Source organism: Eretmochelys imbricata, chromosome 10 (genome assembly GCF_965152235.1).
Source record: "Eretmochelys imbricata isolate rEreImb1 chromosome 10, rEreImb1.hap1, whole genome shotgun sequence".
NCBI classification, from domain to species: domain Eukaryota; kingdom Metazoa; phylum Chordata; order Testudines; family Cheloniidae; genus Eretmochelys; species Eretmochelys imbricata.
In genome coordinates this window covers 77,207,791-77,230,856 of record NC_135581.1, presented here as the reverse complement: position 1 = coordinate 77,230,856, position 23,066 = coordinate 77,207,791, and the positions used below count along the sequence as shown (strand labels likewise).

The following is a 23,066-nucleotide window of genomic DNA, read 5'->3' as shown; positions in this document are numbered from 1 at the left end:
ATAAGTCAATCCACATTGACATCAGTGTGAGAGGGAGAGAATTTGTCCCATTCTTTAGAAGACATTATCATCAAAAAAGGGACACAGCTGCAGAATGTGCAATTACATACCTGCCTTTATAGCAGCATACAGTGGTAATCTCTTAAGAATTGGAAATTCATTCTTCCTTACTGCGCAGCTCCCGGGGTCAGCATTGTAGGTGAGGATTAAGAATTTAACTATCGCCAAGTGTCCCTGCTGGCAGGAGATGGCCAGCATCCAGTTCAGGAGTCGCTGGAAATTACTGGGACCTATCAGAACGATAAGACATGGGCTTTATTTGCTGCTTTTGATGCGAAATAGTTGATCATTAACAACTTAAAAGGCAGGACGTACAGGAAGGGGCCCCCAAATGGCCAGACCGTCGACTATGCTGTTACCGCATCCTTTAGAGGAATCCTAACCTGACTAGATGCACTCTCTTTTCTTAACTGAGGTGGATGCTAAGTGCTGTCCATTCTGTTCTTCATTTCCCATCAAGACAAGAGGCACAGAAGCATAGAATATCAGGGTTGGAAGGGACCTCAGGAGGTATCTAGTCCAACCCCCTGCTCAAAGCAGGACCAATCCCCAACTAAATCATCCCAGCCAGGGCTTGGTCAAGCCTGACCTTAAAAATATCTAAGGGAGGAGATTCCACCACCTCTCTAGGTAACGCTTTCCAGTGTTTCACCACCCTCCTAGTGAAAAAGTTTTTCCTAATATCCAACCTAAACCTCCCCCACTGCAACTTGAGACCACTACTCCTTGTTCTGTCATCAGCTACCACTGAGAACAGTCCAGATCCATCCTCTTTGGAACCCCCTTTCAGGTAGTTGAAAGCAGCTATCAAATCCCCCCTCATTCTTCTCTTCCGCAGACTAAACAATCCCCGTTCCCTCAGCAGTTCTCACGACATTCACCCAGCAGCGCTGGGGGCCCAGAACAGCATCAGACTTGCCAAGGGGACGCGTGGCTGCAGAGCAGGTACTCAGGGAGACGCCAGACCCATGGCAGTGCTCAGTTCTGTACTAGCTCTTCACAGGCCAGTGCAGAAGAGGGTTGGCAGCCGGTTAGCAGGCTGCAATTAGGTGAATCGAGGGCCTATAAATCCTAGCAGGATGACTGAGTCCAGAGGCTTCAGAGTGGATGAGGGTTGGTTTCCAACCCCCAAGATAGCCCATTTCCTTAGGCTTTGCGCAGGGATGTGCCTGCCTTTTGCCTTATATGATTAAATGGCTTCCTGACGTGGTCTCTCAGCATACACCGCAGGTGTTCCTCATAAACCTTCCCAGACTTACATTTAATACGCACAAACTGTCAGTTTCCATTTATGTTACCAAGTAACATCCTGCATAAAACGTTCACAGCAGGTGCGAGCTGGAGCCCTGCAAGGTCTACTGTATATGCTTGAATTTACATGCAACTTCTTCATAATTTCTCAGTTGAAATTACCTCACCCTCTTCACCCTTAGCAACTCCATAACACCACCAAATCTCCTGAAAGCCAGGCGCCAGTTTGACAGTGAGCTACGGACTCAAACACCTTAACTGGGCCATCCCTTCCCAAGGAGAGTCATTGCAGCAAATCTGCCAGAGCATGACTTCTGGCACGGGATATATAGGTCATTTATTATCATCATGCCCTAGTCTGATCCAAGCATGATATTCTGGTGGTAATCAGTGGGGAGTCCTGCATAAAAATCTACTGAAGGTTATGCTGCTTGTAACTCAGAAAAAAACCCAGAAAGTGTAAAAGAAATCATTGCAATCTTCTTATTAGTTAGCTTCAGAATCTACAGGGACTTGGTCAGCTTCAAACTGATCGAAATTTCCTGTCTTACTAAAACCATCGTTGATGACTGAGACTGAACAGATTTTTTAAAATCAAATTTAATTTTCACTGTTTAATGTGGCTCGCTTCCTCCTCTTTCCCCTGCTCAGCTTGGGTCATAAAAATGGTCTGGCCAGTGTGATTTTCTGTTCCAGCGACCCAGCACAATAATGCAATGTCTGCATTGCAAACCTGGCAGGGGGATGTTTAAACTCAACTCCCAAACTGTTTTTAATAGAGATGGAAACTTTTCTATTGCTATTTCATTTTCTAAATGTGTTTTTAAAAATTAAAAGCTCATCTACCTGTCTTTGAACGGGTTCATCCTGCTTCCACTGAAGTCAACGGCAAAAAACCCATTAGCCCTCATGAATGAAGGACCAGGAGTTTAAAACAGACTGCCCTGATGCCTAGAGTACCCAACCTTGTAGGGCTGCACCAGACCCCTGCATCTGCTCTTACGCTAGGGTTTGGAGCTTTAGCCTTTTCCATCAGCAGTAACTGCACATCGTTGAAATAAATAACATGTTCAAAATAACAAACAACCCTCCCAAAAAGACAAGCTGAAAAGGCCAACAGCAAAAGAGAAGAAAATGTAGGGCTGCCTGTGAGCTCGAACCAGTGCTCACTCAACAGGCTCTGGCTCTGGCTCATCTGAACTGTATCACTGCAGAGTGCCAGAACGCTTTTTTAAGTGGGATTGTGCTTTCTGAAAATACTTTCTGTTCTCTGCAGGGGCTGGGATGTCACCCAGCTGTGATGACTGATAGGAATTGATTGCCAAAAACGGCTTCTTGTCAGCAAACATGGAATATTTCTTCCCAGAAGGGAAGTTGTCTCAAGGCACAAGGGATATCAGATCCTGCCACCCGTTTCCCCTTTCTGGAGGAGGCAAAAGAAAAGCAGTGCTGGTCTGAATCTGCAACACAACTGTGCAATCCCATGAGGCTGAGGCAAAAGTAGGCGGGGAAGGTAGAGAACAAGCTGGTCACCGACAGTCAGTCAGACGAACAACTTACCGAGCAAAGAATCCAATAATTCCTTCACAATGTCCTCATGTCCAAAATATGCTGCCACCACAGCCGGATTATCATCATTGGGTTCCGTCGGTAACCCCACCAACGCTTCCTTGAGTAAATACCGCACTGCATGCAGATCTCCATACGCTGATGCAACACTCAAAAGCTGGCACTAGTGGAGAAAACACAGCAGAATAAGGCAAGGCAATCTCTCCCTCCGGCATCTTTTTCTGAGGACTATGAAGTAGGTAGACAGTGATGACGGAGGCCTTCTAGCTACGTACTTAAATGTCCCCCATCACTGTGGTATATGAACTCTATTCACAAACACTAATGAATTTATCATCACAATACCCCTGGGAATTATTATCTCCATTTTACAGATGGGAAATTCAGACAGAAAGAGATTAAGAGAGCAGGGTCACAGAGGAAGCATATAGTAAAATCTGGGCCTGAATACAGACCTCCCAAATCTGGGCCTGAATACAGACCGCCTTTCATTGCCGATTGTAATACTCAGTACTTTATATTACTGTATTACACACACTATGGCTTTTGGGCAAACCAATCTCTCAGCTGACAAAATCTCTTTTCTGTAAATGCCCTTCTAAATTATCTCACTGACTCCATCTGTTTTCTGTATTGGAACAGTCTACTACACTGAGTAGATAAGATTTTACATTTTTTGTGTAACCACAGAATGCAAATTTTCATTCTATATTAAAACAACTCAGTATCTTCCAAAGATAATCAAGGTCTGTGATGTAGACTTTGGAAGAGGCTCAGGGCAGCCAGACACATTGTACATTTCCTTTGAATTACCTCATATGAAACCTCAACCTTGGCCTGAAGGAACCCCACCTCCCAGAATATCTAGAGTGATCAGCTCCTGCCAAGCAGATTTGCACAATCGTTCCAAACTGCACCATGACTAGTGCCCGCTCAGTTGCTGGCTTTATGCAATGCCCCTGGAGAGGTCATTGCTGGGAACTGAAGCTGGGACCTCTGGATCTAACGCATGAGCCTCTCCTGTCAAAGCTAAAAGAACCAGCAGCCATAAGTAGGGTAGGCGAGGTAAAAGTCACACTACTCTTGGCATGAAAGAAGCCAATAGCTTTGTCCAAGTGGCTGAAACAGCCCCTTTATCATCTCCAATGACATCCAAACAGAAATGGAACAAAAACAAAACTCAAAGCACAAGCCCCTCTTGGGCGAATACAGATTACTAAACCATTTACCCCATAATCTAAAATGTATTTTGCCATGAGTGGCCTCTTTTTCTAGAATCATGAAACAACATGGAAACCGCCCCCCCCCTTCCTCCGCAAACCATTTTTACAAAGTCATTTTTCTGAGTAAAACCATTCACTTTAAACACTCAGTGAAGAACGAATGGTTAATTGACAGTTTCTGAAATGAGGGTGCAAAAGTTATCTTTTCCCTTCCCTGCAACCAAGCAGATCATCTTGAAATAGCGTCGAGAAGTAAAGAGCTAAATGTTGCAGGGCTTACTCAGTCCTCACCCAGGCAAAACTGCAGTAAGGTCCAGTGGCCAGGGCAGAGGACTGGGAGTTGGGAAATTTGGGGTGAAATCCTGACCCCATCAAAGTCAATGGGAGTTTTGTCACTGACTTTACTGGAACCAGGATTTTACCCACTCTCCACTGACCTGCTATGTGACCTTGGATAGGCCAATTTACCTACCTGTGCCTGTTTTCTCTCCACACCATTGGCTCTCTTGTTTATTTAGAAAGTTTAAGGCAGGTCTGCCTCTTACTTTGTGCTTGTGTGGTGCCCAGCACAATAAGGCTCCAAGCTTTTGCGGGTTTCTGGGTAATATTGTAAGATAAAAGTGAATGGGCCTTTTGCATGAGAAACAACTGCAGATCCAAGCCCAGAGTTGGTAGGTTTCTTTTCCAATGAGACCCAATGACAGATAACACATACTCTACCTTTTCCACTTGTAATATGTTCTCCTCACATGAGAGTTTAATCAGCTCTTGGGCCTTACTGGTGTCTCCACTTTTGTAAGCATCCTGAATGCTTCTTATCACAGGGGAGTGGCCTACGGAGACATCGCCAACTGTGGACTGTTTGCCACCCATGTCCACAGTACCTGGGTTAAAAGGAAAGAAAAGAAAGGAAGAAGCATTTGCTTATTACTCGTGCGCTTTTGCAATGTCAAAGCACACAGAGAAGAACAAACGGCAATCCATTTGCTGTGGATTATTTTGTGCATACAGTAAAAAACAACAACAACAACCAAAGAACATCCTAAAAACCGGTGCTGAGACAACTTTCCAATGGGGACATGAAACTGAAAAGGGCAATGACTTCCTTAATCTCTGCTAGAGGGACTTTCCAAAGGGAGGTGCATAAAAGCAGACACACTTTGGATTCTGTTAGAGTCTGTTAGCAGAACAACATGGGCTGAGCAAGTACTTAGGCAAGGTTGCCACCTGGAGTAGTTCTGAGGAACTGAGTGGTCCCTACAGGTAGCAAGACAGCTCTGAATTATTATTTAGGCCTACTTCTTATACGAAAGTCTTCTTCCACCATCAGTACAGTCACACTAAATAACAAGCCATTGTCATTTTGTGGCACCTCGCATCAGAGGGACTCGCACGCTCTTTATACACATTAATTAATTAAGCCTCACAACACCCATATGAGGGGAGGAAAAATTATCATCTTCCGTTTTCTGGATGGGAAAAATGAGGCACAGAGAGATTAAGCAAGATGCCCAAGGTCACACAAGTCCACCTTGGATGAGCCAGGAATAGAAACCAGAGCCCTAAATCCTGTGTTTTAGCTACAAAACCATCCTAGAAAGATTAGATCCATTTTGTCTGAGGATGTGTGATGGGGTGTATATGCACCACGCCCCCAGTTGGGGAGCAAAGGGATTAACTCTTCCCTTTAAAGGTGCATGAGCTGTCAGGACCGGCAGACAGAGGCCTTCATTAAGAGGCAACCATAAAGCTAGTGTTGACGGGGAGTGCATTATGGGGCAACGAATTTGCAAGGCTGCTTTTTCAGCTCATAAAAAACCAAATCCCAAATAAGCTTATATCTAAAACAATCATGACTAAAAAGTGCCCAAGAGGCATCAGGGCCTAGCAGGAAGGGCACTGGCCAGCAATGTCAGCAAGTCTGGATTCTGTTCCTGGCTCAGTAATTCACCTGGTGTGTGACCTTGGGCAAGTCATTTCACTTCTCTGTGCCTCGGTTTCCTTCCTCATCCTTTGTCTGTTTTGTCTATTCAGGGCGCATGCCCTTTGGGCCAGGGACTGTCTTGGACCATGTATTTGCGCACTGCCTACCATAATGGGGCCCTGACTTTGGTTGAGGCCTGTAAATGTTACAACACCACCAACAACCACCAACAGCAACAGCTGACTCCATTAAAAATGAAATTATGAAAAGCCTGAAAGAATGAGACATAATTATATGGAAAGAAAATGGGGGTGCTTTCTCCCCAGTGAAGAGAGATCTGTTAGTAGTTAAAGAAGTTTTTCCTACTAAACCATCATTATAATTCCTTTAAAATCTGTCTCAAAGAACCCTTCAAAGCCACCAGCAGATCAGTTGTGCACAGAGTAACCAGATGTCCTGCTTTTATAGGGACAGTCCCAATATTCTGTGCTTTGTCTTATATAAGCAATTACTCCCACACCATCCCGATTTTTCACGCTTGCTATCTGGTCACACTAGTTGTGTGCCTGGGTTTATTGCATGAGGTAACAAGGAGATCTTTGTGAATTTTAGTGTAATGCAGGCTGGAATAAGGAATACATTTGAATCAATCTATAGTTGTCAGTACATACCCTTGGATAACGCAGTTTGAATTACCAATACATTCTGACTAACATTGCTCATTAATTATTTAAATCAAGCTCAACTCACTGAGACATCTGAGACGGCTCCAGAGATTCATGCTATTAAGATATGCAGGCAACAGTAATCCTTCTCAGGAGCTGCAAAATGTGTGAAGGGCAAACAGCAAGAATTCAAACCAAATGAACATGATATTAAATGAAAGTGGAATGGGCAGCAGCTCTGAATTCACGCAACAGGGACAATTTTCACCCCCAATTCGTAGGGATTTTGCTGAATATATAGAAGAACATTTAACAGTTACTAATCTCCTGCCCCGATCATTTAAAAATCACTGCACAGCCATAGCTGACCTATCAGAATAACTATATTTTTCTGTGCTTTTATACAGTAAGTTACTTTTTAAATTGTCTATTTGAATGCATTCATTTCTTTGCAGGTTTTTAATGGCTGTGGAAGGTGATCAACACAGGTAATTCATTATAAGACACTAGCTCAAATGGTGATAAGATGGTACTTCACTAGCTAGGAAAGGAAAATGGGTCTCTACCCCAGTGAGCTCAGCACCTGCTAAAGTATAACCAAGAACTAACCCATTAATGCTCCATTTGAACACTCATATCATGTGGGAAAGATAGGGCTCATAACTGCTTCACTGGGAGACGTGAATCAGCGTTCATGTCGCACCCCCCATCGGTACCTGGCCCGGGCCAGGGAAGCTAAAGATCCAACCAGCAGACCAAATTAAGTGATGACTGCTGGTCACGTACCACCTGAGGCATATTGCGCATATGCTAAGAAGAATGCTTCACTGAACCTAGCTAACTTCTAGTCTTTGAAATGACTGTATTTACGTTTAAATGTCATAACAAGGGCAAAAAGTTGATATTGCATATTACTTAACTTAGTTTTGTAACTGTCATCACAATGTCTTTCTAAGATAACACTCTGCTTAAGGGAAACTGATCTCACTCCTCAAAAGCCTGAGACCCCGAGCTATCATCTGATCATTAGCAACAGAAAAAGCTTGCAACTCAACCAACTTCCAATCAGAAAGAGAGCAAAACTGAGGAGTCACAGGGCAAGAAAAATTCTTCCCTCAAAGTCATTTACCTCCATGTGACCAGATTGAAGTTAATGAGGTTCCACAGATTTAAGTGAGAGTAGAACCCAGTTCATTCATTCTTGGGGTCTCAAAAGAAAAAATGTCATCTGTTGCATAGCAATGGGTGTGACTGGGTCACAGTAATTACCTGATTTACTAATGGCAGCTTGAGAAACCACGCTTCTACTTTTGTCATAAGTTTTGCACTGGTTTTCTTAAAGCAATTGCAAAAATATTAATAACATTATTTAAGAGATAGGAAATAATGGGTAAGAAGTGTGTTTATTTGCTTAATTTATATTAAGTATTAAAAGAAAAGAATAATTACCTTTCTTTGATCAAAGACGATTTTATTTTTAGAAGATTTATGACTGAACTACCTTTAATACCTGCATTTATGTTTCTGGGAAAATTCTTTGCTAAAATATGTTAATTTTGCCATATTGTATCATCCATTTTTAAGCAGAACTCCCCATTGAAATCAAGGGTAAATTAAGTTTTGCCTAAGGCTTTAATCCTGCAAACTGTTACACATGTGAATAACTTCAACACCTGTGAGGGGTCTCACTGAATGGGCCAACTCACATGTGTAAAATTACTGAAAGAATGTACGTGTGGCCATCTGCTGAAGACAAATTACTCTGAAAATGCCCTTAAGGGTTCCATCATGCAAGGTGCTGAGTATTCCAGCCCGGACCCAGCCCATAGTTTAGCTCTAAGCATGTACTTCAGTAGCAGGGATTTAACATTAAGCATGTGCTTAAGTCCTTTGCTGAATAGGGGTCTAAATGAATATAAGATAACATATAGGGACTAGTGAATTACACTACTATAAATATACCCAAGAAGTTCTGATAATATTGTAAGAGGCCATCAGAATCAAACAAAATAAGGCCCATGGGCTTTCTCTTGCCTATTCATACCCCCACCTCTGGTATCTGCCCTATTTGAGACTTCTGAAGCCCCAGACTCTGTTTGTTCCAATGAGGACAGTAAGCGAACCAAGCATTGTTTTAAAAGGGAAAAGTTGTAGGCATTCACTGACTTTTAACAGTGCTTGTTTCTTTCACAGTTGAACCCACTTTAGACTTCATATTAAAAGAACTAATTTAGGAGATGTTTCACACTTTTGATTTCAATATTATTTAAGGGGTCACCATCAACTCAAATGCAGATTATTCAATATCAGGCTTTTTAAAGCTAAGAGCAGTAGAAATATCTCAGATTTTCTTTTTAAAAAGTATGCAAGGAAACTGTTGTTTACAAACAAACATGACCCTGCTCTGTTTGCAACCTAAATGTTATGGCACTAACAACCTGGAAGTGAAATTGACAGCATTCTCCAAGCTAAGCAAAATGCAATAAAAAGTAAACAAATGTCATTAACAATGGAAAATATATGGGGATTTTATAATTACGTGCAGTTTTATTAACTCTAAGGCCTTGTTAGTAACCTGGATAAGGAATCTGTTTGTTTAAAATATACCATTTCTAAACTGACAGTGTTGTTTCAATTAAAAAAAGTGACTGCAGGTAAACTCCACAGCAAACTATCAATATGTCAGTGAACGATAGCACAGTAAAGGGGCAGATTGTGCAGTATCGTATGGGTCTCTTTACATTCCAAATTATCTACTCACCAGAATATATGAGTAGTACCTGTCTTTGAGAAGTCACAATATAAAGTTTTAAAAGGCCACAACTCCCTATAACAGATTAGGCAAAAGATCTTTGGACTCAATAGACATAAATACTTTCATATCAGGATATTTCATTTACCATAAAACAGACAGGACACAAATGAGATGTTTGAGAGAAGATAAAATGGGAGCGGGGAGTTTTTCTGTTTCAATAAAGGATTTAAAACAAAACAAAACCCCAATCACCCTTGCTTTAAAACTGCTACTAACCTTGTCATACTTTAGGAAGACGATTCCAAGGACTGGAGCAAATCGAAGATAATTATTTTAAGACCATCTCCCATAAGGTATCAACCTATTCAGTGATGGTCCATTAAGCTATTAATTCCTTGAACTCTTAACCATCTGAACTCTGCATCAGCAGAAATAGCTTCCAGACAGTCCTTACTGCGGCCACTAGATGTAACGCCTCTTGGCTGGAGAGATAGCTCTTTGTCTGAAGTGACTACCGCATTTTAGCCTTGATGGTAATTTTCATCTCCATGTCCTATTACAGTGAAATTCAACCCTCTGGTTCTTAAGAGAGGATTCGGGGGATGGGGATGGGGATGGATGGGTGGGTGGGTGGGGAGATAGCGGCTCCAGGGTGACCTCAGACATTAATTCAGCAGCAGCACCAGATGGCTAGTGCTGAGGTTTATCAGATTAATCTTTTGCCATTTTGACTCTTGAACATTGTCACAGAGCAAATGAAAAAAGGAAAAGTGGTGGGTACTGGCCTTGTTTAAAATGGGCAAAATAGTTCAGACTAAAAATAAATAAATCACCAAACCCAGCACAGATTCTGAAATTTTACAATAATAATCCAGACATTTTAGCAGGTATGTGTGAAACTCTGAAACAAACTCCAGGCCATGCTAATACTAGCATGCCTCCTGCACCTTCTGTAACAGACCCACGCTCCCATTTATTTCCTGTTTCTATGAAAAGTTTTAAATTAATAATACTAACAATTATTTTGCACTTCTAGGACCCTAAATAAAGCCCACTGCAGTCAGTGGAAAGACTCCCATTGGCTTGGGTGGGCTTTGGATCAGTCTCCTTTAGAGAGTACTTCACAATCATTATAGGCCAGGTTCTGCCACCATGATGCACTAATTCGAAGTAGTACTTTACTCCTTGATTCACCCCAAAGGTGCCAGTAGCCAGACGAGGTACCTGGAGCTCTACTTTCTAGAGAGTCTGAGAACAGGTTTCACAAATCCCCTGCCTGCGTATTTGCGGCTCCCAATTTATTGAACAAAAAACCCCAACAACCCTGAAATCGGTGTTAAATATGCTGGGTTTGCAGAAGGAAAGGGAGACACGGCGTGAAAGGCCCCTGTCCCTCTGAACAAAATCAAACTAGGAGAGAATTTAGATAGTGCCCCAACCATGCACAGGTGACTGGATTGTTATTCTCCAGATTAAACAAAGGGGGGCGGGGAAGAAGATCTCATTCCATGGATGACAAACTACTTTGGGGCATATTCTTTATTTTCTTTGGTAAATTTGTATGGTCAAACCACACGTCCTTCCCCCACTCACCACAGCAGGCCCCAGTTGTGGCAGGCCCACCCGCCCCACCCTGTGTGCTAGGGAGCTCACTCTGAGGACAGTGGAGTGACAATTCTGGAGCTCCACCAGCCGTTAACCATGCACATGGGGATTAGGAGGATAGCCATAGTGGCTGCAATTATGGCCACAGAGTGGCTTTACTACATCACAGCCCCGTTACTCAGGATCGAGCTCTATTGTGCTAGGTACTGTACAATCCCAGTGGGAGACACGGTTCCTGCTCTGAGGAGTTTATAATCTAATTTACATGGTTCTTATGATTTAGATGAAATATACAAAGTCCCATCTGTCTGATTTATGATCCTGGTGGAGACATTTTGAATCAATCAGAACCATTACAAAGTCCCTGCTGGGAGACCCATCAGAGAGGTTACAATAAATCCATCCAGGAGGTAACAAAATGGCCTGGATCTGTTGAAGAGCCAAAGTGACAGTGGGCAAAGCCCTCCTGATGGTAAAGTGATTTCTCTCTGTGACTAATGTGATGTAATGACTGGAGACACGGGCTATGATCACACCAAACCTTCTCATTCTCCATGCAACCAACATCACATCACTTCTCCAAGCAAAGAGGAAATCTCTTCTGTGCTGACTCTGAGGGCTTAGCAGTTCAGTTTAATCAAACATCCATTATTTAAACTAATTACAGCAATTGTTCTACACTGAGAGCCCCTGGGTAGGCCAGTGGAAAAGAGGATGTAAAACTGGGCATCACCCACAACACATAGAGTATAATCAATGCCCAATTCCCCTACAAATGGAGCTGGTAACTATATAATTAGAGAGGGCCAAAGATGAAATCAGGAGGAATAGTGCCAGGCTGACTCCAGAGAAAAATCAGAAACTGAAGGAGTCTTTTGCTGCTGCTGTTTAATTTAGCACTATTTTTAAATTGCTTGAGTGCCAGTACCTGGCATGTCAAATTTTGTCCCATATAAAGTGTTTGTCACTAAATTAAAAGGACTTTACATGACAAACTTTGTCAAGCGGTAATTTCAGTGACGCATCGTGCACCATGACAGTGAAAGCCATTGGAAATGGTCAAAAGCAAAATTCTCTTAATCTGGAAGTGAAATCATTTGTTAAAATTGTAAATGAAAATAAGAAAGTGAAAAAAATGGACTCTGGGAAGGAAAATGATTTGGGGTTTTACTCCCTTGAAAAGCTACACCCAGAGGTAAATTACAAAAACGTAGCAGGCCTAGGAAGCTGCAGCTTCAGTTCTACATTTATAGGATATTTTCTGTAATGAATCATCTGCATTTGGGCGTATATCTGCCTGCTACCTTGGATTATGGGAATGAATTACTTTATTCTGGGAGTCTGAGTGAAAATGGGTCAGTTATTCCTTTTGTGCTGGAGCATAACACAAATTCAAGAGGCCACTTAATCCCATGAAAAGGCAGCAAGTTTAGAGCACATGCAAAGAAATACATTTCAGTGCATCACAACATCAGCATCAACCTGCGGCTTGTGTTATAGGAAGTTAAATCACATTCAACAGAGCTGGATAAGTTCATGTCTACTAGCTATATTTGTAGCTATGAATGGTAAGGGAATATGGGCATTTAAATTTCACACTTAAAGCTGTAACTACTCCCCTGTGGTCATCAGGAAGGAATGTTTGCCTTATGCATAGCATCGCACCATTGGCTAGTTCAGGGGTTCTCAAAATGGGGGTCGGGACTCCTCAGAGGGTCGCAAGGTTATTACATGGAGGGTCGTGAGCTGTCAGCCTCCACCACAAACCCCACTTTGCCTCCAACATATATAATGGTGGTAGATATATTAAAAAGTGTTTTTAATTTATGGGGGGGTCGCATTCAGAGGCTTGCTATGTGAAAGGGGTCCCCAGTACAAAAGTCTGAGAACCACCAGGCTAGTTATTCAAGTGCATGGTGGTATTTTGTATGTCTGGGCTACAATGAAAGACTTAAAGAGGGACCAATACTATATCATCTGGTTTGACAAACCCTATGTAAAGTCTCAACTCACAACACACTCAGACATTCAAATGTACATTTCTCCACTTCTCATCCCCAGCTCCCTCAACTCAAGTTATAAACATTGTCCTTTACTGAGCGAGTTAACATGTAACATAGATCCCGTATCCTAGGCAAGCTAGCCAAACTGTCGCAAGTAAATGACAGGAAGCGAAAAGCAAACTTAGACCTGCCCCTCTCTCTTTCTGAATGGGACTCAGAATGACTGCGTTAGGAACACTAGCAGGCATTAGATAGCTAACCCTGCTGTCCTCAGATCATAAATGCAGAATGCTTATCTGTCCGAAAGTCCCTTGGTTCCTGTTTGCCCTTCCTGCTCCGTGTGCTGAAGAGGAAGAGATGAAGCTGAAACCAAGTTAAAAGTTTGTTCTGATGCATTTGCGCTGGTGGGATCCTGGCTGGTTTCCAGAGAAGCAAGTAGGAGGGGCACAAGAACAAGTCAGAGCAACTTGCTTAATTCACTGGGAAAAAATGAATTAATTGGGCTAATCAGACACACAGGTGACTTCACCTGTTTAACTGAGTGCAGGATCAGGCCCATTAACTTTAATGTTATGTAACAAATTAATTCCCCATTACTTAAGAGCTTTCAAAATTCTCGTGGTCACAATCCAGTTTTTAGTAGGCAGGTGTCAGACTCATGAAATCATCATCATAACCAGGAGGCCAGGTGTCAACACTCTATTTAGGCCAAGACCAGAATGGGCATGCAGAAAGCGCTGACCTCCTGCCCACAGATATTGCCCCTCCAGATCAAAGGCGAGGTGCCCTGGTGAGCAGTGTGAAGAAGCTTACACCGTCCTTACCCATATTATACTCCTCTAGGCATAAACAAAAGACTTTAATAGAACATCAATATTTTTTTGAAAGAGTTGATATTAAATTCCATTCAGTAGGGAAAACAATAAAATAAAATAAAATAAAATAAAATAAAATAAAATAAATATCAGGGAACAGACCCCTAAAATGGCCAGAGATGTGGTTATTGTGCAGAAAAATTAAAATGACTCAGCTTTTAAACGAAAGTTCTATTTCTGCGGCATGGTTTCAGTGATTTCATCCCAGTCCTACAGTTTGCATCATTCACAAATGTGAATATGGATATAAGCCACCTCTGCTACTCTTTTTCTTTACCAGATATATATTTTTAATTGGAACAGGCATAAGTACAATTACTGTTCTCTCTTTGATTCCCTTCACGCTGCTTTTCCAAATATTGACTATGCCAAACAAAGAGAGAATATTAAAGCACCGTTCCTGGGTCTCCAGTGGGAAGTGACAAAAAGGAGATATAAGGACCATCCCTGTTCAACTGAACAAAATACAACCCATGAAATCCAGACCAAGAGAGGGAATTAATTAGTATATCTAGAGCTGGTCAAAATTTTCAACTGATTTTTAAAAAACGAAATATGGCCATTTTTCGCAATTAAAATTTCCATGGCCAATTTTACTTTCTTTTGAAATTTTCCAGCTTTCCCACAGCAACCTTCTCTTCCCAACCCCCCGGGAAATTTTCCAGTGTTTCATTTTTCATTGGAAAAAACACCTAAAAAACAAAAAAAAAGGTTTTCATTCCTTTAAATATTTTTTTCAAAAACGTGTTTACTATTTTCCAACCAGCACTAATGATTACTTGTATTAGCTGCTACAGCAATACCAACAGTGAATTGGGAACAGGGCCACCCTGTTCAAACGCATACGATGACGTCCTCGCCCCAAACCGCTCACAATTTGAGGCCTGAAAGCATTCTTATTCAGGAAAGCACTTAAGCACATGCTTAACTTTAAGCACACACTGAAACGCTTTCCTGAATCACGGCCTAATTTAAGACAAGACACCAGTGAATGTTACAAACAATATGAGGAAAGGGGGAAGAGATCACAACGCTAAGAACATGGGGTTCCATAGGCTGATGATGACCCCAATTCAGGAAAGCACTTAAGCATAGCTTTAAGCATGTGAGTAGGTCCCACTGACTTCAGTCAGACTTAAGCACATATTTAATTGCTTTCCTGAATTAGGGCCTATATATGCGATAGATGGTTCAACTATCCTACCAATCCCTGCTGGCCCTTCACATAGCTCTTAGCCATTGATGGTAGGGCTCACAATAGAAGCAAGCCTAGAGATGGAATTTGAAGAAGGGTTAGCGGCTTTACAAGCTTGTTTGGAGAGGATACTCCTTCCATGTGTTGGGGTAGAGCAGAAGAAAAGGCTACGGGCTTGTGGGAGGATCAGACGAGGGGTGGTTGTGGTGGGCACTGGGGGAGCACGGGGCAGGAATGGCAGAAGGTCCCTAAAAGTGGGGTGGCCACCAGATCCTGAACTTTGGCCCCGCCCCTCCACTGCCCCTTCCCCCTGAGGCCCTGACCCCAAGATGCCCCTTCCCCTGGAGCTCCCACCCTCTCACCGCCCCTTCTCCCAAGGCCCCACCCTCACACCACCCCTTTTCCCCAAGCCCCTGGCCTCACATCACCCCTTCCCCCAAGGCCCTGCTCCTGCATGGCCTCTTCCCTGCACGACCCCCCCCCCCCCCCGCCCCTTGCTCCTCTCTTCAATGAGAATTTTTCCATAGGCTTCAATGGAAGCTGGATCAGATCCTCAGAGAGGTGGGTATGGAGAGAACAACATGGAAGGAAGTTTATCTTAGCAGCTGTGCTTTGAATGGACTGAAAAGTGTGGAAAGCATGTCAAACATCCACAAGCAATATCCAAGATAAGCAGCATTGGTCCTGAGACAAGTGATGTGCAGCCAAAATTTCAGCAAGCGGTTCCCACAAAAAATGTCTCCCTTAGTCTGTGATAAAGTTTAGGTACCAGAGATGCTTGTGTATGCAAAAAGGAAGAAAGAAGGACTGGGGAACACAACTATTTGTTTTCATAGTAAACACACGTTCTCTCTCACTGGGAGGGAGGCGTTACCACTGAGCAAACAAACTTCTACTATGTGTATTTTGCTGGAAATACATATACTTTGATCTTGCAAAATATATGGGGTAAAATCCAGGCCCCAGGAAAGTCAATGTGAGTTTTGTCACTGACATGGATGGGGTCAGGATTTCACCCATGGAGTATACTGACAGCGTAATGCAGTGATCAACTGGTATAATTTAAAGGGGGAGGGGGTTGAATGAGCTGAGAGCCTTAAGAGACCTTTACAAGCCAGTGCAACTCAGAGCAACCTAGAGGCTGATCTAAATTGCACCAGGGGCCAAAACAGGAAAGCCACTTTATATCCACCCTCCCACCAATGTGTGCTAAACACAAATCCAGTGTGCCTGAGGATCTGGCCCAATGAGTGCAAAGGGGTGCAAATGGCTACCATTTATGTAAAGACAAAGGAGACTTCAGATGTGATAGCATTTTATTCTCACTTTGCCCAGGTGAGGAAGAGTACTCAAGATGCAAGGCAGTGAAAAATCACACCCACAACGGTGGGCTGAATACAGAGAGCTATACTTTAGTTAACAATATGGAGCTATGTTTGAGATATGAAAGGGGATCCCGTCCATTAGTGTTTAAAAAAATTCCGTTTGATGCAAAAATAAAAGCTTTCGCAAAAGCTTTCGAACATCTTTGATGCGAGAGAGACAGATTCTGGGGGAGTTCTTGTCTGAAGTGATAACCAGCTTTCCCTTTGAATCTTACTCCCTAGACAGACTTTTAATGTAAGGTAGATAATCATACTGAAGTGTGTATCAGCTCTAAGCCTTGCAAACCCAGCTTTGTGGCTTTTCAATTAAGTAATAATCTATAGTCAAACTCTCCTTCCCCAAGAAGGGGGGAGGGGGGGAATGAGTAACTCCAAAACAAGAAATCCAGGTGAATCATTTAAAACAATTTTAAAGAGTCTTAATTGTAAAGTTTTGTCCAGTCAGTGATGCCAGTTTTTCTAAACGATAATGCAATCATTAAAGCATGAAGCAGTGTAAATTCCACAGGAACCACAAACATACCAAGAATATTTGAGCTAAATTTATCCAGACTTCTCCTTTCTAAGTTTGAATCTCTGCCCTGCTTCATTATTCATTATTTTACCAGAACTTGCAACTGTATGCAGCAAGGGATTATGGACAGTTTTCACTGAGCTTTTCCCAGTGAGTTCTGAGATTGTGCCCTGTCACACTGCAAGCCATTTATTGGCTATTTGAAGTCTAAAATACAAAAAAGAAGGCAGGGAAAATGAAGGGAAAGGTGGAGTTTAACGTTCCCTAAGTACAATTTCAGTACAAGTCTTCATGAGGTACTCTGTTAGCACAGTCTCCTCAAACACCGCTGTGAGGGAGGAAGTGCTATTATCCCCATTTTACAGATGGGAAACTGAGGCACAGAGCCACTAAGTGACTTACCCAAGGTCACATGGGACGTTTGTGGCAGAGGAGAAAACTGAACCCAGACATCCAAAGTTCCAGATTAACCACTGCAAAAGCTCTTTTGCCTGTGCCAGCTAAGCACCTTAGAAACCCAGCGTTTTAAACTCCTCGGAGAACAGACTTTTCCCTTTCTGTATGTAGGTGGCTATGTTACTGCTAACAGGAACACACAAGCAGAGAGGGAAATCCCACCTTCACGAGAGCGCTCGATGGAAGGTACTAATAATAAAAGCCCTGGCTGGGATGATTTAATTGGGTATGGGTCCTGCTTTTGAGCAGGGGGTTGGACTAGATTACCTCCTGAGGTCCCTTCCAACCCTGATATTCTATGATTCTATGATATGTGCCTGCCCCAGCCTATACCAAATGTATGGAAATACGTCATATTGAAAGAATTTCTGTGGTACTGCCAAGTGGAAGGAAAATTCTCCTTATTTTTCATTCTGCAACAGGAATCAATCCCTAGACAGCACCAGTAGGTCAGCATTACTAATGAAACCACAAAGAGGCAGTGAGAAAGGGGGGGAAATTGCTCATGGACACAATCTACCCTCTTACACATATGTGTATGACTCCAATGGATTTAAATGAGAGTTCTGTTCATGTATCCCAGGGATTAGTTGATATGTTCATGGCATATACTCAAAAAGTTAGATAAAAACAAATGCTCTTGCTGGAAGGTTGCAGTGTAACCCCATTTTATTTTGTAGAAAACTCCATGATAACACACAAGAACCCCAAAACAGAGAGAGAGCAAACAGACTGCTTTCTAAGGCAGCAAGATACAGCTCACATCACCTTGCTTCCAGGAAACACCCCACCACAGTGATTGCTTGTGATTCCAACACAGTCCTTGATAAACCACATTAATAAGCAATTGACATAAAGAGTTCAGTCTTATGAAATCTACACCTTACAGATGATACAGATTAAGGGTGAGGAAAAGTGGTCCTAGAATTGGGCAGAATCCAACAGCATTTGAGCATAAAAATGTGGCCCAGTGATTTAAAGTGGAGGTCAGCATAATTGGGAGTCTTGAACACAGGGCAGAGAGTAAACCCCTGAGTTCTAACCCTGGCTCTTGCAACCAACACATGCTATGGCTTTGGGCACGTCATGGTATTTCTCCATCTCAGTCTCCCCATCTGCAAAATGGGGACAATAATTCTTGCCTCGCTCGTGGGGCTGAATTAGTTAACACCTCCACCGCTCTTTGAAGGTGGATGTCACTTCTAAGTATTACTCTGGGGAGGTGTGGGTTTGCAAAGACTGCCAAATCAGCTACATAGTGACCCCTCCCAGTCCCCCAAAAAACCCAGCATTGCTATTCTTATGATGGAAAAGCTATTTTAAACCAATCAGACTTTAACTTTGCATTGTTTGCTCCATTTTATTTTTATATCACAAAGTCATTAAAAGTTTGGCTAGATACAGTAAAAATAAACGTCATGGGTACAGTTTAGGTTTATGGGTTTAGCTGTTTTTATTAACTGCACTAAGCTCCCACTCCTCCAAACAGCAGGACTCTTGTGACAGCACTCAGGGAAAGACACCTGTACCAACATAGAACCACGCTGATTGCAGGGTCTGCCTGTGAGGGTCTCTTTACAGCATCAGGGCCTAAATGCCCTTCCCTAGTATTCAGATCAGCCAACCCTCCTTTGAGTTGGAATGAAGTACAGGTTCGAACCATATCAAAATATAAATACAAAATCAAACTATTATAGAAAATTTAGAACAGGATGGAACAAAAATCCCACCCCATTCTGCACTGCAAACATTTCCTCTGGGCTGGCTGTATTCTGAAGAGCAAAACACTGGTAGCATCTTTAGTGAAGTTGGCCTTCAAAGAAAAAAATCTGACCAAATGGCTCTGACCATCACTGAGGGTTTGACCGAACGCCTGTTGAAGTTAGTGTAAAGGCTCCCGTAAATTTCAATGGGCTTTGGAACAGGCCTATATAGTCTTTTTGACATTATGAAAAGTAACTATTCAGCACAATTCCTTTTGCACGTGTCAATGTATCTACAACACTATTGGCAAAATGGTAGCCATGATCGCGATTGTAAGTGTTGGATGTGCACACACGCCAGGCAATTAGTAATTTCATGATGTAACTAAGGACAGTGATTTTGTTTTTCATCAGATTGAACCCTGTCCCCCAACTATTTTATCATCACATACTCGCAAGAGCATTTAAGACCCATTTATATAAAAGTCCTGTTTGCAAAAGGTTTTCCAATTGCCTCCCTTATATTGTTACCATTACTTCTGTCAGGCTGCTTGAACTCCTATGTATTGGTTGTATATTATATTAAAAACTAAGGATTTAAATAGGAAGTCTTGTTTCTTCTTGCCCAAATAAAGATCACACTTTCCCCAAGCAGTAAAACAACTGTATTTGGAGTTGTACCCTCTGCTCAGTCGACTCTGCTCCCAGAAATGTAGGAGTGGAAGGGACCTTGAGAGGTCATCTAGTCCCGTGGTTCTCAACCAGGTGTATGTGTACCCCTGGGAGTATGCAGAGGTCTTCAAGGAGGTACATCAACTCATCTAGATTTTTTTCAACAGGCTACATAAAAAGCACTAGCTAAGTCAGTACAAATTAAAATTTCATATAGACAATGACTTGTTTGTACTGCTCTATATACTATACACTGAAATGTAAGTACAATATTTATAATCCAATCGATTTATTTTATAATTATATGTTAAAAATGAGAAAATCAGCAATGTTCCAGTAACATTGAGCTGTGACCCTTTTGTATTTTTATGTCTGAATTTTTTAAGCAAATAGTTTTTAAGTGAGCTGAAACAAGGGGTGCACAAGAAAAATCCGCCTCCTGAAAGGAGTACAGCAGCCTGGAAAGGTTGAGAACCACTAATCTAGTCCATCCTCCCCTGCAGGACCATGTATAACTAGATCATCCCTGACAGGTGGTTGTGTAACCTGTTTTTAAAAATCCCCATTGATGGGGGTTTCACAACCTCCCTGGTTAACCTAATCCAGCACTTTACTGTCCTTATAGGTAGAAAGTTTTTTCTAATATCTAACCTAAATCTCTCTTGCTGCAGAGTAAGCGGATTACTTCTTGCCCTACCTTCAGTGAACATGGCAAACCACAAATAGCTATTCTTTGAGTACAATTTTTGAACTGTTTTAAACCCATGTTATAGTAATTTCATCTAGAACACATTTCCCTCGGTTGCTTATGAGAATGTCAGGTGGGACTGTGTGAAAAGCTTCACTAAAAATCCAGGTATATCACGTCTACTGCTTCCCCCCATTCGCTAAGCCACTAACCCTGTCAAAGAAAGAAAGTAGATTGGTTTGGTATGATTTATTCTTGACAAATCCATGTCGGCTATTACTTGTCACCCTATTATCCTCTCGGTGCTTACAAAGAATTTACTATTGATGCTCTTGGATATGTTTGAATCAGTGTGGACATCTGTATTTCTTTTTGCAAGGTTCTACTTATCCTCTTTACCATCTCGTCCACTTCCATGGCCTCTCATTCCTTTTACAGTGTCTTTCTTCACAGTGTGGGTTTGGACCAGGTTATATTATCCAGCATGTGTAGCAGTAGACTCCTATTTTAAGATCAGCTGGTTTTCCTTCCAGTTCATGCGCATGCTGGTGGGATTTGTTCTCTGCATTACCATTATGTGCTTTATAGTCACTGAGATACATTTTGAGCCAGCATAAGTTAGTCTCAGTTTGGTCCTGAGAGCATCTGGCTTCTGTAAACTGGATCCTTTGTAACACCTAGGTTATGATTTGGAAGGAGATGCTCACCTGGTCTGTTTGTCTTACTAAATTTCGATTGTCTTAATCGGCTCGTCTTCAGTAACTGGGTGAGGAATAGTTCCCTCGCTTGCATGAACTGTTGTATTATATTCCATGAGTTGTTGCTCTATTTGTGCCTCCTTATCAGAGCAACATGTCCAGGTCCAGCTCCTGCTAGCTCCTGTGCCTGGCTCCTAGTCAAACCCCCTTCCCTTCATTGCCCCTGGCTTCCTGCCCCTCAGGAGGCTGCCGGCTTCTCCAGTTTTGTGGATATGTTCCTGATTCCCTGCTGCATGTCTCTCCTCTTTGCAGCGGGGCACGGGTTCAAGAGATGCAGAGCCAATCTACCGCTAATAGTTGTTTTTTGTTTTTCTTTCGCTTTGCTCACTATTGTATAAATGTCGGCCCCTGTAAGCGTACAGCACCAACGAGGCTAAGTCACTGAGCAATGATTAGGAGTGTAATCGCAGATGCGTCCTACTCACAAAGGCCAAGATGTTCAAAAGTGACTCATTATTTTGGATGCCTCCATCATTTTTAGGCACCCACCTTGAGACACCTTGGAGGGGCCTGTTTTTTAAGAATATGCTGAGCGTCTGCCCTCTGAAAATCAGCCCCCTTCAAGGTGTCAAAGAACTGAGGCACCAAAATCACTAGTCACTTTTTGAAAATCTTGGTCAAGATAATTGTGAATGTGCAATGTGCTGCCTTGGTATCACACAGCATCTTTATGTGACAGCAAGCAATCTCAATGCATTCTAAACAAAGCTGAATTTCTGTTAGCTTTTGGGCCTCCACCAAATCTCACCACTTCTGTATATGGTCTACATTTCAAGAGGGTTAAAAATAAAACCTGGTTACTGCTGTGTAAGGGCACTTCCTATTTCTGCTTGCCATTTCCTACTTCTGTTTCTGGAGGGCATGCACAATAAGTCCAGCTCACATAGCAACTTGGTTTTTTTGCTTGTAGGATTATTTTTGATTCACTGTTTGCCCCAAAAGACCTCAGATTCAGAAGCAGGAAGAAAAAAAGTTCATGATTCGTTTATTCTCATTCCTATTCCATAAACTCCAAACTAACACTACATACAGTGCTTCTGTAGCGCATTGCCCACCCCAAGTGCATCCAATTCATCCTCACACCACCACCCTCTCTTCCAGATGGGGAAGCTGAGAGCAACTGTGAGCCTTTTGCTGAAGGCTATTCAGTGCATCGTGACCTGGCTGGGTCTCGAATGCCCGTGCCCTGACCCCTAGTCCTGTGCTGTAACCATGACCCCTTTCTGCTGGCATAACTCCTCCTTGTAAAACGTTACACAGAGAACATTTAGATCCACTACTGTTCATGGAACTTCAAAACCTGTGTCCGCCCCGCCCCGCCCACCCCCCCCCAAATCATTCAGCAGTAAAGATTTATGAACAAAAAACCAACAAAACAGTCACAGTAATAAGTGCAAGTCCCTGCCCTTGACATTAAAGGAAACACAGTCAACCAGGCAGAATTTTCCAGAAATAAAAACAAAGGTCTAATCTGGAGGCATCACATATGTTAACGCCCAGGGTTATGTGGACTTCAGCTATTTTTATTGCTAGGAGGCAGTCACTAGTTGCTGCTGTAGACTTTTATTTTCTAAACTGATGTAAAGTTGGTGCCAGACTAACAGGACTAGTGGTTTAAATTTGCAGAAACAGCACGGGCAGCAACACTGTAAACATTGTAAGGAGAGTGATAACTTTAGATAAGCTATTGCCAGCAGGAGAGTGTGGTGGGGGGAGGTATTTTTTCATGCTTTGTGTGTATAAAAGATCTTCTACACTTTCCACA

General features: G+C 42.4%; 1 protein-coding gene across 4 annotated transcripts in view; it reads right to left on the bottom strand.

The window, feature by feature from the left end:
• Positions 1-23,066, bottom strand: part of LRRK1 (leucine rich repeat kinase 1) — a 105,744-nt gene that overhangs the window by 73,191 nt on the left and 9,487 nt on the right. For 3 of the 4 annotated variants that reach the window (XM_077828354.1, XM_077828355.1, XM_077828356.1), the window contains exons 3-5: positions 4,824-4,987; positions 2,872-3,043; positions 111-290 (exon numbers count right to left, since the gene is read on the bottom strand). In XM_077828354.1, coding sequence (XP_077684480.1) covers positions 111-290; positions 2,872-3,043; positions 4,824-4,987 — 516 coding nt within the window. The remainder of the gene's footprint in view (positions 1-110; positions 291-2,871; positions 3,044-4,823; positions 4,988-23,066) is intronic. The other variant, XM_077828357.1, reaches the window with a different exon arrangement.